At 34.4% G+C, this 16560-nt stretch overlaps 1 protein-coding gene across 1 annotated transcript in view; it reads right to left on the reverse strand.

Moving 5' to 3' along the window:
- Nucleotides 1-7839, reverse strand: part of LOC143241697 (lachesin-like) — a 385365-nt gene extending 377526 nt beyond the window's left edge. The window contains exons 1-4 of the mRNA XM_076484927.1: nucleotides 7818-7839; nucleotides 6790-6945; nucleotides 5135-5263; nucleotides 2510-2800 (exon numbers count right to left, since the gene is read on the reverse strand). Coding sequence (XP_076341042.1) covers nucleotides 2510-2800; nucleotides 5135-5263; nucleotides 6790-6945; nucleotides 7818-7839 — 598 coding nt within the window. The remainder of the gene's footprint in view (nucleotides 1-2509; nucleotides 2801-5134; nucleotides 5264-6789; nucleotides 6946-7817) is intronic.
- Between the last annotated feature and the right edge of the window lie 8721 nt (nucleotides 7840-16560).

Genomic DNA, 16560 nt, shown 5'->3' on the forward strand with positions numbered 1-16560 from the left:
TTACGTCTTTATGGTGTACACCGCACCACACTGTTGTCAGAGTTACGTTTTTATGGTGTAAACCACACCACATTGTTGTCAGAGTTACGTCTTTATGGTGTAAACCACACCACGTTGTTGTCAGAGTTACGTATTTATGGTGTAAACCACACCACATTGTTGTCAGAGTTACGTCTTTATGGTGTAAACCACACCACATTGTTGTCAGAGTTACGTCTTTATGGTGTAAACCACACCACATTGTTGTCAGAATTACTTATTTATGGTGTAAACCACACCACATTGTTGTCAGAATTACTTATTTATGGTGTAAACCACACCACATTGTTGTCAGAGTTACGTATTTATGGTGTAAACCACACCACATTGTTGTCAGAATTACGTATTTATGGTGTACACCGCACCACACTGTTGTCAGAGTTACGTCTTTATGGTGTAAACCACACCATATTGTTGTCAGAGTTACGTATTTATGGTGTAAACCACACCACATTGTTGTCAGAATTACGTATTTATGGTGTAAACCACACCACATTGTTGTCAGAGTTAAGTCTTTATGGTGTAAACCACACCACATTGTTGTCAGAGTTATGTCTTTATGGTGTAAACCACACCACATTGTTGTCAGAGTTACGTCTTTATGGTGTAAACCACACTATATTGTTGTCAGAATTACGTATTTATGGTGTAAACCACACCACTTTGTTGTCAGAATTACGTATTTATGGTGTAAACCACACCACATTGTTGTCAGAGTTACGTATTTATGGTGTAAACCACACCATATTGTTGTCAGAGTTACGTCTTTATGGTGTAAACCACACTATATTGTTGTCAGAATTACGTATTTATGGTGTAAACCACACCACATTGTTGTCAGAATTACGTATTTATGGTGTACACCGCACCACACTGTTGTCAGAGTTACGTCTTTATGGTGTAAACCACACCATATTGTTGTCAGAGTTAAGTCTTTATGGTGTAAACCACACCACATTGTTGTCAGAGTTATGTCTTTATGGTGTAAACCACACCACATTGTTGTCAGAGTTACGTCTTTATGGTGTAAACCACACTATATTGTTGTCAGAATTACGTATTTATGGTGTAAACCACACCACATTGTTGTCAGAATTACGTATTTATGGTGTACACCGCACCACACTGTTGTCAGAGTTACGTCTTTATGGTGTAAACCACACCATATTGTTGTCAGAGTTACGTATTTATGGTGTAAACCACACCACATTGTTGTCAGAATTACGTATTTATGGTGTAAACCACACCACATTGTTGTCAGAGTTAAGTCTTTATGGTGTAAACCACACCACATTGTTGTCAGAGTTATGTCTTTATGGTGTAAACCACACCACATTGTTGTCAGAGTTACGTATTTATGGTGTAAACCACACCACTTTGTTGTCAGAATTACGTATTTATGGTGTAAACCACACCACATTGTTGTCAGAGTTACGTATTTATGGTGTAAACCACACCAGATTGTTTTTTGAGTTACGTCTTTATGCTGCAAACCGCACCATATTGTTGTCAGAGTTACGTATTTATGGTGTAAACCACACCACATTGTTGTCAGAGTTACGTATTTATGGTGTACACCGCACCACACTGTTGTCAGAGTTACGTCTTTATGGTGTAAACCACACCATATTGTTGTCAGAGTTACGTATTTATGGTGTAAACCACACCACATTGTTGTCAGAATTACGTATTTATGGTGTAAACCACACCACATTGTTGTCAGAGTTAAGTCTTTATGGTGTAAACCACACCACATTGTTGTCAGAGTTATGTCTTTATGGTGTAAACCACACCACATTGTTGTCAGAGTTACGTATTTATGGTGTAAACCACACCACTTTGTTGTCAGAATTACGTATTTATGGTGTAAACCACACCACATTGTTGTCAGAGTTACGTATTTATGGTGTAAACCACACCAGATTGTTTTTTGAGTTACGTCTTTATGGTGTAAACCACACCATATTGTTGTCAGAGTTACGTATTTATGGTGTAAACCACACCACATTGTTGTCAGAGTTACGTATTTATGGTGTACACCGCACCACACTGTTGTCAGAGTTACGTCTTTATGGTGTAAACCACACCATATTGTTGTCAGAGTTACGTATTTATGGTGTAAACCACACCACATTCTTGTCAGAATTACGTCTTTATGGTGTAAACCACACCACATTGTTGTCAGAGTTACGTCTTTATGGTGTAAACCACACCACATTGTTGTCAGAGTTACGTCTTTATGGTGTAAACCACACCAATATAAAATAGTAATCGGTCATTCTAATATCTCTCTAGTGTGTCAGAATTTCGTCTTTATGCTGCAAACCGCACAAATATTACCATTAAAACAGTGATTGTTTTCACCTATACAAATCGGTATCGGAACCAGACAGAATGACACTGACAAGTTACTGTACGTCAGATGGGGCACGTGAAGAGGTAAATGAACCGTGTTTGCTTAATTTCTCACCATATAGTTTAATGTTGTTTTCTGCCTCCCCGAGGGAATTCTTCGCTGAACAGCTGTAAGTTCCGTAGTCTTCGGGTTGAAGGTTTCGGATTCGAAGTTTCATCTGACTTTTGTAAAGTCCTTGGGGAACTTCCGTGATGTTGTATTTGGAGTTAGAGATAACAATAACGTTTCTCTTTCTGGTCCAGTAAGTAACTGACTTCGGATGGGACTCAAGGTTACAGTCTAGGGTGACGTCAGTCCTTGTAGCGGCCCCTACCACCTGATTCGGTACTTCGATTAGAGGAGGAACTGGGAAATATAAAATGGTAATCGATCATTCTAATATCTCTCTAGTATCCAGAAGTATCAATTATTTTGATATATCTCCAGAATTCAGAAGTATCAGTTATTCTAATATCTCTGTAGTATACAGAAGTATCAGTTAGATATAATACATTAATCTTAGCTAGCTCATTATGGATTTAAACAACTGTGTGCAGGTTTGTTGTTTATACTATAGATTTTACAGCCTAGCAAATCTAAAATAAAATAATTTACCCCGATAGACAAAACACGACTGCGTAACCTTCTCACTAAGTATTCATGCTGTTAGGGGTAATCATAAGATATTTAGAATATTCACCAATATCAGTATGATGTTTGATAATTTCGTTTGCGTTAAGTGTTTAGTGTTATTAACAAATACATTGCCGCCCTGATGTAGTTTTTGGTCAGTAGACCAGTCCTGGAAACACGTTACAGTTTCACGATCGTGTCTTAGTGAGACAGCGTTGTGTTTTATTGAAACACTGATGTTTATATTGAGACGCTAATGTTTTTTACTGAGACACTAATGTTTCTTATTGAGACATTAAGTACACGCGAAAGTAAAGACACACTTTCAGTTTTGTGTTTTGCGGTTTTATGGGTGTTGTTGTCTTTCATTGTCATCTCCACCTATTATGGATGATCTTCATCAAATTTTATGTGAAGACTCGTTGGGTTCATGTAGATATATACGCTAATTTGTGGTTTGCTATTTTGTATTTTGTGGTTTTTACGGGCGGTTTTTTTTCCATTTCATATAAGGCATACAACCTTTCGTGCCCTAACACAACCTTTTACTAATCATAAATTTCCGGGTACTACAACTGGTACATATATATATATATATGTATATTAATTACATATTTTGATATACTAAAGGATATTTATATTTTCTTTCAAAGCAGGTTACTTAAATAGTAAGTACTGTTAAACATACAGGAAAGGTGTTCTCAGATATTGTTGATACGTAGATAGTGTTGTCTAGTTGATACGGTTGTCAAGTAGAGGATGTAGTCACACAGATATTGTTGATAAGTAGATAGTGTTGTCAAGTAGAGGATGTAGTCACACAGATATTGTTGATAAGTAGATAGTGTTGTCAAGTTGATACGGTTGTCAAGTAGAGGCTGTAGTCACACAGATATTGTTGATAAGTAGATAGTATTGTAAAGTAGAGGATGTAGTCACACAGATATTGTTGATAAGTAAATAGTGTTGTCAAGTAGAGGATGTAGTCACACAGATATTGTTGATAAGTAGATAGTGTTGTCAAGTAGAGGATGTAGTCACACAGATATTGTTGATAAGTAGATAGTGTTGTAAAGTTGATACGGTTGTCAAGTAGAGGATGTAGTCACACAGATATTGTTGATAAGTAGATAGTGTTGTCAAGTAGAGGATGTAGTCACACAGATATTGTTGATAAGTAGATAGTGTTGTCAAGTAGAGATGATGTAGTCACACAGATATTGTTGATAAGTAGATAGTGTTGTCAGAGTAGAGGATGTAGTCACACAGATATTGTTGATAAGTAGATAGTGTTGTCAGAAGTAGAGGATGTAGTCACACAGATATTGTTGATAAGTAGATAGTGTTGTCAAGTAGAGGATGTAGTCACACAGATATTGTTGATAAGTAGATAGTGTTGTCAAGTAGAGGATGTAGTCACACAGATATTGTTGATAAGTTGATAGTGTTGTCAAGTAGAGGATGTAGTCACACAGATATTGTTGATAAGTAGATAGTGTTGTCAAGTTGATACGGTTGTCAAGTAGAGGCTGTAGTCACACAGATATTGTTGATAAGTAGATAGTGTTGTCAAGTAGAGGATGTGGTCACACAGATATTGTTGATAAGTAGATAGTGTTGTCAAGTTGATACGGTTGTCAAGTAGAGGCTGTAGTCACACAGATATTGTTGATAAGTAGATAGTGTTGTCAAGTAGAGGATGTAGTCACACAGATATTGTTGATAAGTAGATAGTGTTGTCAAGTAGAGGATGTAGTCACATAGATATTGTTGATAAGTAGATAGTGTTGTCAAGTTGATACGGTTGTCAAGTAGAGGATGTAGTCACACAGATATTGTTGATAAGTAGATAGTGTTGTCAAGTAGAGGATGTAGTCACACAGATATTGTTGATAAGTAGATATTGTTGTCAAATGTCGTCACTAAGATATGGTCACCCAGTATGTAGTATTGTCAAGTTGAGAGGATGTTTACTCATCAACTCTGCATGCTGTACCCAACGTCTAACTCTTTCGTCAAGTAATACAATCATGTTAACTCCAGTACAATCTACTTATAACTACGTACAGTTTACTCCAAGTACGATTCGTTTGCTGACAGATGGCTGAACACCATTGGATGCTATACACAGGTAGGCTCCAATGTGATGCCTGTTCACATTTACAATGTTCAGAGATGGTCCAATTACTGAAGAAACTAAAACATGAAAACACAGTGGAATTATATCACAAGACTTGCCATTTGTGTTTCCTCTATATGGTTATATTATCTTATTACAGATAATTCATTATAAGATGAGAGACAAAAATCATGGTTTTATCTAGATTAAATATTTGATCTTCTATATTAAAACTGGAATGTTGAAAATTTACTTTAAAGAATAAAACTCAATTTTCACAAATACTTAAGACTGCATAAATTATACAGTAAATAGAATATCTTTTCCCAGTTTACTTTATGACATAATTTATGAATAACTTTTAAAGATACATGAAAATGTGATATCTTCAAGTATTTGTAATCTATAATTATCATTAATTTCGTGTTATTTGTAGAAAATGTCATAAGGTGATAATAATAATAAAACTAAGCGGTGGTGTATGACTCTGTTTACTGGAACGCTTAGGTTTAAGAAACTCAACTCATCCTTCTAAACAACTTCCGTACATTACAGTTATGGACAGGTGGCTTATGATAACTTGTTTATATACAAGTGTATGTTTAATTTATTTATTGAGATTACTCATGGTTACTCCACCTAACAGCAGTCTGCTCTTTGGTTTATTGAGAAACACTAGTGATATGTAGCGGGTGTTCTGCTTCTGGGTTTATTGAGAAACTCTAGTAATATGTAGCGGGTGTTCTGCTTCTGGGTTTATTGAGAAACTCTAGTAATATGTAGCGGGAGTTCTGCTTCTGGGTTTATTGATAAAACACTAGTAATATGTAGGGGTTCTGCTTCTGGGTTTATTGAGAAACACTAGTAATATGTAGCGAGGGTTCTGCTTCTGGGTTTATTGAGAAACACTAGTAGTATGTAGCGGGTGTTCTGCTTCTGGGTTTATTGAGAAACACTAGTAATATGTAGCAGGGGTTCTGCTTCTGGGTTTATTGAGAAACACTAGTAATATGTAGCGGGTGTTCTGCTTCTGGGTTTATTGAGAAACACTAGTAGTATGTAGCGGGTGTTCTGCTTCTGGGTTTATTGAGAAACACTAGTAATATGTAGCGGTGGTTATACTTTTGGCTTTATTGAGAAACACTAGAAATCTATAGCAGGGTTCATCTCTTGGATTTATTGAGAAACACTAGAAATCTATAGCAGGGTTCATCTCTTGGATTTATTGAGAAACACTAGAAATCTATAGCAGGGTTCATCTCTTGAGTTTATTGAGAAACACTAGAAATCTATAGCAGGGTTCATCTCTTGGATTTACTGAGAAACACTAGAAATCTATAGCAGGGTTCATCTCTTGAGTTTATTGAGAGACACTAGAAATCTATAGCAGGGTTCATCTCTTGAGTTTATTGAGAAACACTAATAGTCTTAGCAGGGATTTATTTTTAGGTATATTGGGAAACACTAATAGTCTTAGCAGGGATTTATTCTTGGGTATATTGGGAAACACTAGTAGTATGTAGCACGGATCTGTTATTGGGTTTACTGAGAAACATACGTGTAAATGAATTAAACCGCCGTGTCACTAAAGGTTAATTTTTACCCTTTTTGGTCCCAGTAGAAATTTGTTGACCATCTTCTCTTCGCCAGGTTATGATAGGTTCAGGTGACCCAGTAGAGACACATCTCAGTGTCACCTCTTCACTTTCTCTGACTTCGAGGTCAGTACTAGTGTTTCCCTCGACTATTCTCGGGGGTACTAAACAAGAAGAACAACATGTACATGAAACCGAAGTGATAAATTCAACTAATTGGTTCTGAGAAAGGAAATAATAAACATGAGCTGTTCAGAAACAAAGACCATGAGTTAACAAAACTACGACAAATAATTTACAGAAACAACTGAAATAATATATATAAAGGATAACATTGTTTGTTTTTGAATTTCGCATAAACCTACTCGAGGGCTATCTGTGCTAGCCATCCCTAATTTAGCAGTGTAAGACTAGAGGGAAGGCAGCTAGTCATCACCACCCACCGCCAACTCTTGGGCTACTCTTTTACCAACGAATAGTGGGATTGACCGTAACATTATAACGCCCCCACGGCTGAAAGGGCGAGCATGTTTGGCATGACAGGGATGCGAACCCGCAACCCTCAGATTACGAGTCGCACGCCTTAACGCGCTTGGCCATGCCGGGCCATAAAGGATAACAATAAAACAAACGTTTCGCTATAACTGAAGCAGTGTGTCGGGTTTAACTGAATACTACAGCGAAATGTAACAAAACAAACGTTTCGCTATAACTGAAGCAGTGTGTGGGGTTTAACTGAATACTACAGCGAAATGTAACAAAACAAACGTTTCACTATAACTGAAGCAGTGTGTCGGGTTTAACTGAATACTACAGCGAAATGTAACAAAACAAACGTTTCGCTATAACTGAAGCAGTGTGTGGGGTTTAACTGAATATTACAGCGAAATGTAAGTAATTAGAACATTTAAAGTGAAAAACGTATTTTAAATTTTCACATCTTTGTAAATGAAAAACTTTAAACAGATGTTTTGATACGTTGTACTGATAAGATCATTTCGTTATATGGTAAACGATAGATAGCACAATTAGTTACACGTAAATTTGTCGTCTAACATTGTAATTCATAATCCAAAGGTCGCTAGTTTGAATCCCCGTCACACCAAACATGCTCCCACTTTCAGCCGTGGAGGCGTTATAATGTGACGGTCAATTCAACTATTCGTTTGTAAAAGAGTAGCCCAAGAGTCGGCGGTAGGTAGTGATGACAAGCTGTCTTCTTTCTTGTCTTACACTGCTAAATTAGGGACGGCTTGCGCAGATCGCCCTCGTGTAGCTTTGCGCGAAATTCTAAAACAAACCAAACCTAAACATTCTAATTATCTGATGTTCCTAATATTTCCATGTCTTCCATGTATCTGACGTTCGAAGTTTTGTTTGTTTTCATTTTTTGCGTGAAACCACACGAGAGCTATATGCGCTAGCCGTCCATAATTTAACAGTGTAAGACTAGAGAGAGGCAGCTAGTGATCACCACCCACCGCCAACGCTTGACTACTCTTTTACCAATCAATAAGTGTGATTGACCGTAACTTTATAACGCCTACACGGCTGAAAGGGCGAGCAAGTTATCTGTGACAGGGATTCGAACCCGCGACCCTCAGATTACGAGTCGAGAGCCCTAACCAGCTGGCCGTGCCGGACCTCGTTCGAATTATCTCTACTTAAAAAAATATGATATATTAGAATTGTTCGTAATACCATGTAAAAGTGATTCATTTATTTAATATAATGTGAGAAATTCGGGATGTTAATCACTGAGGCAATTTGAATGTTAAACTTTAACAGTTAAATATGTCTTCTGATTCTTTATATTAGAAATAATAAGCACGACAAAAGTACAGGAATGTTTACCTTGGGAAGAAATAAAATACAAGGTTCTTCTATGGGCTTCAAGTCAGTTTTCCTTACGAGTATTCAACGTATGTTTGTGCACAAAACAAAATCTACGTTCTTTAAACAAGTATTTTTTTTTATTTCCATTAAACTAACTTATTCTGAAACAGAACTTTAACCATTTTAGGTGGTGTCTCTTTCACTCGAAGAAACGTGACGTCTTCACCAGGTTGTGTGATTACTGCTGACGTACAGAGACGAACGTCATTCTCAGATTTCGCTGACAACTCACGTAACGTTACAACTCGATATTGCTGTAATGGTTTATTCGAATAGTAATCATGTAGCTACATTAACTTTCGAAGAAACAGTGAGGTAAAACTGATGAATTGAAATGAGACAGGACTGTGTTTGTATTTATAGCCAGATTTTGTAGTTGTGCACGTTTGTCTTGCAGAAACTATAAATAATATTCTTGAAACCGAAAACAAAAACAACAAAGGTGTCTATAACAACAACTGTGTTTCATATTAGAGCAGAGTAATAAAAATATACAGCCCATTCTTACCTAATTACTTCAACTTTTGTGTAACTCCCAAGTGGTTTGGTTTGTCAAATGCACGTAATATTAACATAATTATTAATTTTATTCATACAATAATTTAAATTACACTGAACGTAACAGTAATTTTACAAACCTTCTTCATGGGTTCTGTTTATATAGTTTTAACTTTTTGGTTGTCAAGTGTAGTCTATATCCTGAAGTCTACCTCTTACGCTTCGCTGAATACATTAATTCCTTTGTTCCAAAGTACAAGAAAACAAGAAAGCCAAAGGTCGAAATACAAATTATTTTGATTTTGGAATACATCTGTATATCAACCAGCAAAACCAACTTAAACTTAGTTTCTACACTGGTATAAAATGATACTTGTTTAAAGTAGTTTCTATTAATATTGTACTCACATTAAAATGTGATGTGCTATTTATTTAAAGTAGTTCTAATCAATGATGTACACTTGTTAACAATGTAATATGGTACTTATTTAAAGTAGTTCTGATCAATGACGCACACTTGTTAACAATGTAATATAGTACTTATTTAAAGTAGTTTTAATCAATGATGTACACTTGTTAACAATGTAATATGGTACTTATTTAAAGTAGTTCTGATCAATGACGCACACTTGTTAACAATGTAATATGATACTTATTTAAAGTAATTTTAATCAATGATGTACACTTGTTAACAATGTAATATAGTACTTATTTAAAGTAGTTCTAATCAATGACGTACACTTGTTAACAATGTAATATAGTACTTACTTAAAGTAGTTTTAATCAATGATGTACACTTGTTAACAATGTAATATAGTACTTATTTAAAGTAGTTTTAATCAATGACGTACACTTGTTAACAATGTAATATGGTACTTATTTAAAGTAGTTCTAATCAATGGCGTACACTTGTTAACAATGTAATATGATACTTATTTAAAGTAGTTTTAATCAATGATGTACACTTGTTAACAATGTAATATAGTACTTATTTAAAGTTGTTCTAATCAATGATGTACACTTGTTAACAATGTAATATAGTACTTATTTAAAGTAGTTTTAATCAATGACGTACACTTGTTAACAATGTAATATGGTAATTATTTAAAGTAGTTCTAATCAATGGCGTACACTTGTTAACAATGTAATATGATACTTATTTAAAGTAGTTTAACCAATGATGTACTCTTGTTTTATATAGTTTTAATCAATGATGTACACTTGTTAACAATGTAATATAGTGCTTATTTAAAGTAGTTTAACCAATGATGTACTCTTGTTTTATATAGTTTTAATCAATGATGTACACTTGCCAACAAGGTAATATGGTGCTTATTTGAATGAGTTTCAACCAATGAATTTGTATGTGATAGTAGCTACTAGCAATGTAATACTGTATTTATTTAAATGATTTCTGATAAATGCATCATGTTAACAATGTAATATTGTATTTATTTAAAGTAGTTTCTAACAATGTATCATGTTAACAATGTAATGTACTTATTTAAACTAGTTTCTAACAAATGTATCATGTTAATCATGTAATATTGTACTTATTTAAAGTAGTTACTAACAATGTATCATGTTAATCATGTAATATTGTACTTATTTAAAATAGTTTCTAAGAAATGTATCATGTTAATCATGTAATATTGTACTTATTTAAAATAGTTTCTAACAATGTATAATGTTAATCAATTAAAATTGTACTTATTTAAAATAGTTTCTAAGAAATTTATCATATTAATATAATATTGTACTTATTTAAAGTAGTTTCTAACAATGTATTATGTTAATGCAATGTTGTACTGATTTAAAATTGTTTCTAACAAATGTATCATGTTACTCTAATATTTTCGTTATTTTAAACAGTTTTTAACAAATGTATCATGTTAATCATGTAATATTGTACTTATTTAGAATAGTTTCTAACAATGTATCATGTTAATCATGTAATATTGTACTTATTTAGAATAGTTTCTAACAATGTATCATGTTAATTAATATTGTACTTATTTAAAATAGTTTCTAACAAATGTATCATGTTGATCATGGAATATTGTATTTATTTAAAGTAGTTTCTAACAATATATCATGTTAATCATGTAACCTGTACGTTCATTTCCCGTTAATTTTTAAAATTCTGTAACCCTAGCGACAGTGTGTTTCAGTTAGTGCAATATGAAGTAATACATTACATCTGGTTTGGTTCCATTCCTTCAGGAAATAATAAACAATGTAAGAAAGTGAAAACACAGGGTACCGTAGCACACCCTGTCACACCAACAAGAACCTGTAGGAGGTTTTTATTACAACAGTAGCAAACTAAAAACTATACAATTATAGTAGTGTCACATAAACCCTTATGTTCTTCTCTGCCATTGAGTAATCAGTATACAAGAACAAAGTGTATATTAATACTTGTCTTCAACATTGTAAAAACTACCTTCAACATCATACACCTATCTTCCACATTCTGTCACCAACCTTCAACATTATACACCTGTCTTCCACATTCTGTCGCCTACCTTCAACATTATACACCTGTCTTCCACATTCTGTCGCCTACCTTCAACATTATACACCTATCTTCCACATTCTGTCACCTACCTTCAACATTATACACCTGTCTTCCATGTTTGTGTTCTGTCTTCTACCTTTCAACATTATACACCTATCTTCCACATTCTGTCGCTTTACCTTCAACATTATACACTTATCTTCCACGTTCTGTCGCTTTACTATTCGACGTTATACACCTATCTTCCACATTTTCTCTCACCTACCTTCAACATTATGCGCCTGTTTTCCATTATTCTGTATTACTGCTTTTAACATTATAGCGCCAATCTTTCCACATTCTTGTCGTTACCACCATTTCAACATTATACACCTATCTTTCCACATTCTGTCGTTTACCTTTCAACATTATATAATATGTCTTCCACGTTCTGTCGCCTACCTTCAACATTATACACCTATTCTTTCCACATTCTCTCACTCTACATTTCAACATTTACACACTGATTTTTCACGTTCTGTCGTTTACCTTTTCAACATTATACACCTGTCTTCCACATTCTGTCGTTTACCGCATTCAACATTTATATAATTTATTCTTTCATATTCTGTGTTTACCATTCTTCAATATTATACAATTTGTTTCACATTCTGTCGCTGAACCTTTAACATTATACACCTATCTTTCCGCATTCTGTCACCCACCTTCAACATTATATTAATTTATCTTTCTCACATTCTTGTCGTTTACCATTTCAACATTATACACCTATCTTCCACATTTCTGTCATCACATTTTCAATATTATACACCTATCTTCTTTGCATTCTGTCACCCACCTTCAACATTTATACACCTACCTTCCACATTCTGTCGCCTACCTTCAACATTATACACCTATCTTCCATATTCTGTCACCTACCTTCAACATTATACACCTATTTTCCATATTCTGACACCTTTATTCATGAATAACAAGTTTGTGTTTGGCACTACCAGGACAGACACCTTTATTCATGAATAACAAGTTTGTGTTTGGCACTACCAGGACAGACACCTTTATTCATGAATAACAAGTTTGTGTTTGGCACTACCAGAACAGACACCTTTATTCATGAATAACAAGTTTGTGTTTGGCACTACCAGGACAGACACCTTTATTCATGAATAACAAGTTTGTGTTTAGCACTACCAGAACAGACACCTTTATTCATAAATAACAAGTTTGTGTTTGGCACTACCAGGACAGACACCTTTATTCATGAATAACAAGTTTGTGTTTGACACTACCAGAACAGACACCTTTATTCATGAATAACAAGTTTGTGTTTGGCACTACCAGGACAGACACCTTTATTCATAAATAACAAGTTTGTGTTTGGCACTACCAGAACAGACATCTTTATTCATAAATAACAAGTTTGTGTTTGGCACTACCAGAACAGACACCTTTATTCATAAATAACAAGTTTGTGTTTGGCACTACCAGGACATTATAAAATGTTTGTACTTAAGATTTTGTAAACCTTTCTGGTTTTTGTTGCAATCCGAAATACAGGAATCCCGTATGTTGGTCTTGAAAAGTAGGTACTAGCTCACTAGGTTTTATCTTATATACTACCTACCAATGTTTTTGCTGTACACAGTAATATTTTAATTTAGGTCTTCGAATGGAAGATAAAACAAGAACTGAGTAGTTTTCAAACCACGTATTAACCTGTTTGAATCTCTTGCACCACGATACCGTTACGTGTTGTGTGGAAGTCAGTTAGTAGACATAAACATGGCGTAACATAAGGGATGCTTAACGTCAGTAAAACGTGTCATGAATCACGAGTAGAATTATGCACTCAGTAAACTACAACACAATATGACATATATATGACGTTATAATGTGACGGTCAATCCTACTATTCGTTGGTAAAGTAGTAGCCCAAGAGTTGGCGGTGGGTGGCGATGACTAGCTGTCTTCCCTCTAGTCTTACGGTGCTAAATTAGAAACGACTAGCGCAGATAGCCCAAGAGTAGCTTTGCGCGAAATTCAAAACAAACAAAAAAAACAAATCTTCAAACAGAACACTTTCAGGGATCTGGTGGAAGTACATCTAGAAAATACTGTTTTCCCATTATTCTGTACGATCTCTTGTAGAAATGATCACCGACACTCTGAGAACAGCTCAAGAGTGACCATAGGTACTCTTATCTAAACCTGTAACTGTGGGTCTACTGGCCAAACCGTGGCTGGACTTCACAAGTAAACCATTCCGATTTCAAAGTAAGTCTGTTGTTGAGATCATTGTATCAAGTAAAGTCGTGACCAGTTAGACTGTTTCTAGATAAAGAACCTAACAAACTGTTGGTTAGAAATTCCATGAATTAAGTGTTTATTATAGAACATGATACACTGGCCATTTAACACACGAATAAAAGTTATTTTGGTTGTGAGAATTTTACAAATAAATTAAATTTATATTCGTTTGTTTGTTTGAAGTTGAGCACAAACATACCCAATGGATTATCTGTGCTCTGGTATCCAAACCCAGTTTATAGCGTTGTAAGTCCACAAACATCCTTTGTTAACTGTGTAACTATGGAGACGTCTAAAATTAGTTATTTCATTATACATTGTTATTCTTATAATGTTACACGTTTTTATTTTTATTTGGACCTGAATGAAGAAAGGATAACATTTTTTTAAATATATATATTTGTCCGTTAAACACTGAAAACTCACTATCGTATGTCAGAGCGTGAAACCTCGTTTTCGAGTATAGCACGTGAGACCTTGTCCTCGTGAAGGACATCAAGGTAACACTACTAACCTAACCTGTTAATCATTACTGCCTGATTTTTAATATGCAGAAACTGTTCATCTGAGTTAAAACTGCCCCATGTTTGTTTTTGTGTACACCAGAACACTCGTAAACTTAATTCAATGCGTTTTGAATCTCTGTCCAATCAGCGTGTTTGTTACTGGAATCATTAATAGTGTCCATAATTCTAGTGTTAATTGTTCTAGTTGCTTATAATTAATGATCGTAGTGCACTGAAGAAGCCTAATCTTCGTCTTGAAATCATCTTAACCCTTTTATCTTCTTCAACCAAAACTATTACGTCATAAGGAACAATCGTCTGTTTTTATCTTATTCAACCAAAACTATTACGTCATAAGGAACAATCGTCTGTTTTTATCTTATTCAACCAAAACTATTACGTCATAAGGAACAATCGTCTGTTTTATCTTCTTCAACCAAAACTATTACGTCATAAGGAACAATCGTCTGTTTTATCTTCTTCAACCAAAACTATTACGTCATAAGGAACAATCGTCTGTTTTATCTTCTTCAACCAAAACTATTACGTCATAAGGAACAATCGTCTGTTTTATCTTATTCAACCAAAACTATTACGCCATAAGGAAAAATCGTCTGTTTTTATCTTCTTCAACCAAAACTATTACGTCATAAGGAACAATCGTCTGTTTTTATCTTCTTCAACCAAAACTATTACGTCATAAGGACCAATCGTCTGTTTTTATCTTCTTCAACCAAGACTATTACGTCATAAGGAACAATCGTCTGTTTTTATCTTCTTCAACCAAAACTATTACGTCATAAGGAACAATCGTCTGTTTTTATCTTCTTCAACCAAAACTATTACGTCATAATGAAAAATCGTCTGTTTTTATCTTCTTCAACCAAAACTATTACGTTATAAGGAACAATCGTCTGTTTTTATCTTCTTCAGCCAAGACTATTACGTTATAAGGAATAATCGTCTGTTTTTATCTTCTTCAACCAAAACTATTACGTCATAAGGAACAATCGTCTGTTTTTATCTTCTTCAACCAAAACTATTACGTCATAAGGAACAATCGTCTGTCGTTAGCTACGGAGAAATGCTTAACACAGGAATATTCTAGCGGGAAAGAAAAAAAATTCCTTACTTAACTGGAGGTTCGAAATGCCTAGAACCTAATCATTCTTACTGGAACATTATTTTTATATAAAACAAAACAAAACAAAACAGAATTAACCTGCCAACGATAAGTTAGATCGATTTTCAAAGGGTACTGGATGCTCTAAGCTTTGGAAATTGGATTTATGAGGGTTCTATCTATAGTCAGAAAAGAAGACAACGCAATAGATTATAACTTACGAGGTTCACTTGTGTAAACCATTTACCAAAGACGCCTACCTGATTAGCTTAGTGAAGATACTTAAAGCATCATAAAGTTACTGTAATGTATACTGTAGTCAAGCGGACACAGAACGAAAGTCGGAAACTCATTAGAAACCCAGTTATTGATCACTGTTGTTACAAAGTAATAAATTAATAACTTTATTAATATTAAATCAGGAAATATTCTTCCATTTGTGCATATGAGCCACCTGGAGGTGTTAACACGTAATACTGCAAGCGAACTCAGTGACGAAAATATCAAATTAAATTTTAATCGAATATAAGATAAAACGAATTTCTGTTGTTTTAATCAGGCTGAAAAGTTAAGTTCATAAATAATAAATATTTTTTATAAATTATTTAGATTAATAAACAAATTAAACTGCTGGAATAAAATTTTGGCTCAGGGTGTAGACCAGTGTTAAACAAAGGGTGTAGAAGTCCACTTTATTCAAATTAATGCTGTGACGTCACTAGTGTTTGTCAAATTTAAACCTTCAATAAAATAAGCTCGTTCGTTATTGAGATATATTTATCTCTAAGAAGATAGTGAAAAAAAAACTAAATGTACTTACGACTTCCGTTAACAGCTTTATCCATTGAGGTTTATGTAAAATTCAAAAACTTTAAGAAAGAAATGAAGGTCCTACGTTTTTCTTTTCACACAATTTTATATACACACA

The sequence above is a fragment of the Tachypleus tridentatus genome, unplaced genomic scaffold, assembly GCF_004210375.1.
Source record: "Tachypleus tridentatus isolate NWPU-2018 unplaced genomic scaffold, ASM421037v1 Hic_cluster_1, whole genome shotgun sequence".
Classification (NCBI taxonomy): Eukaryota; Metazoa; Arthropoda; class Merostomata; order Xiphosura; family Limulidae; genus Tachypleus; species Tachypleus tridentatus.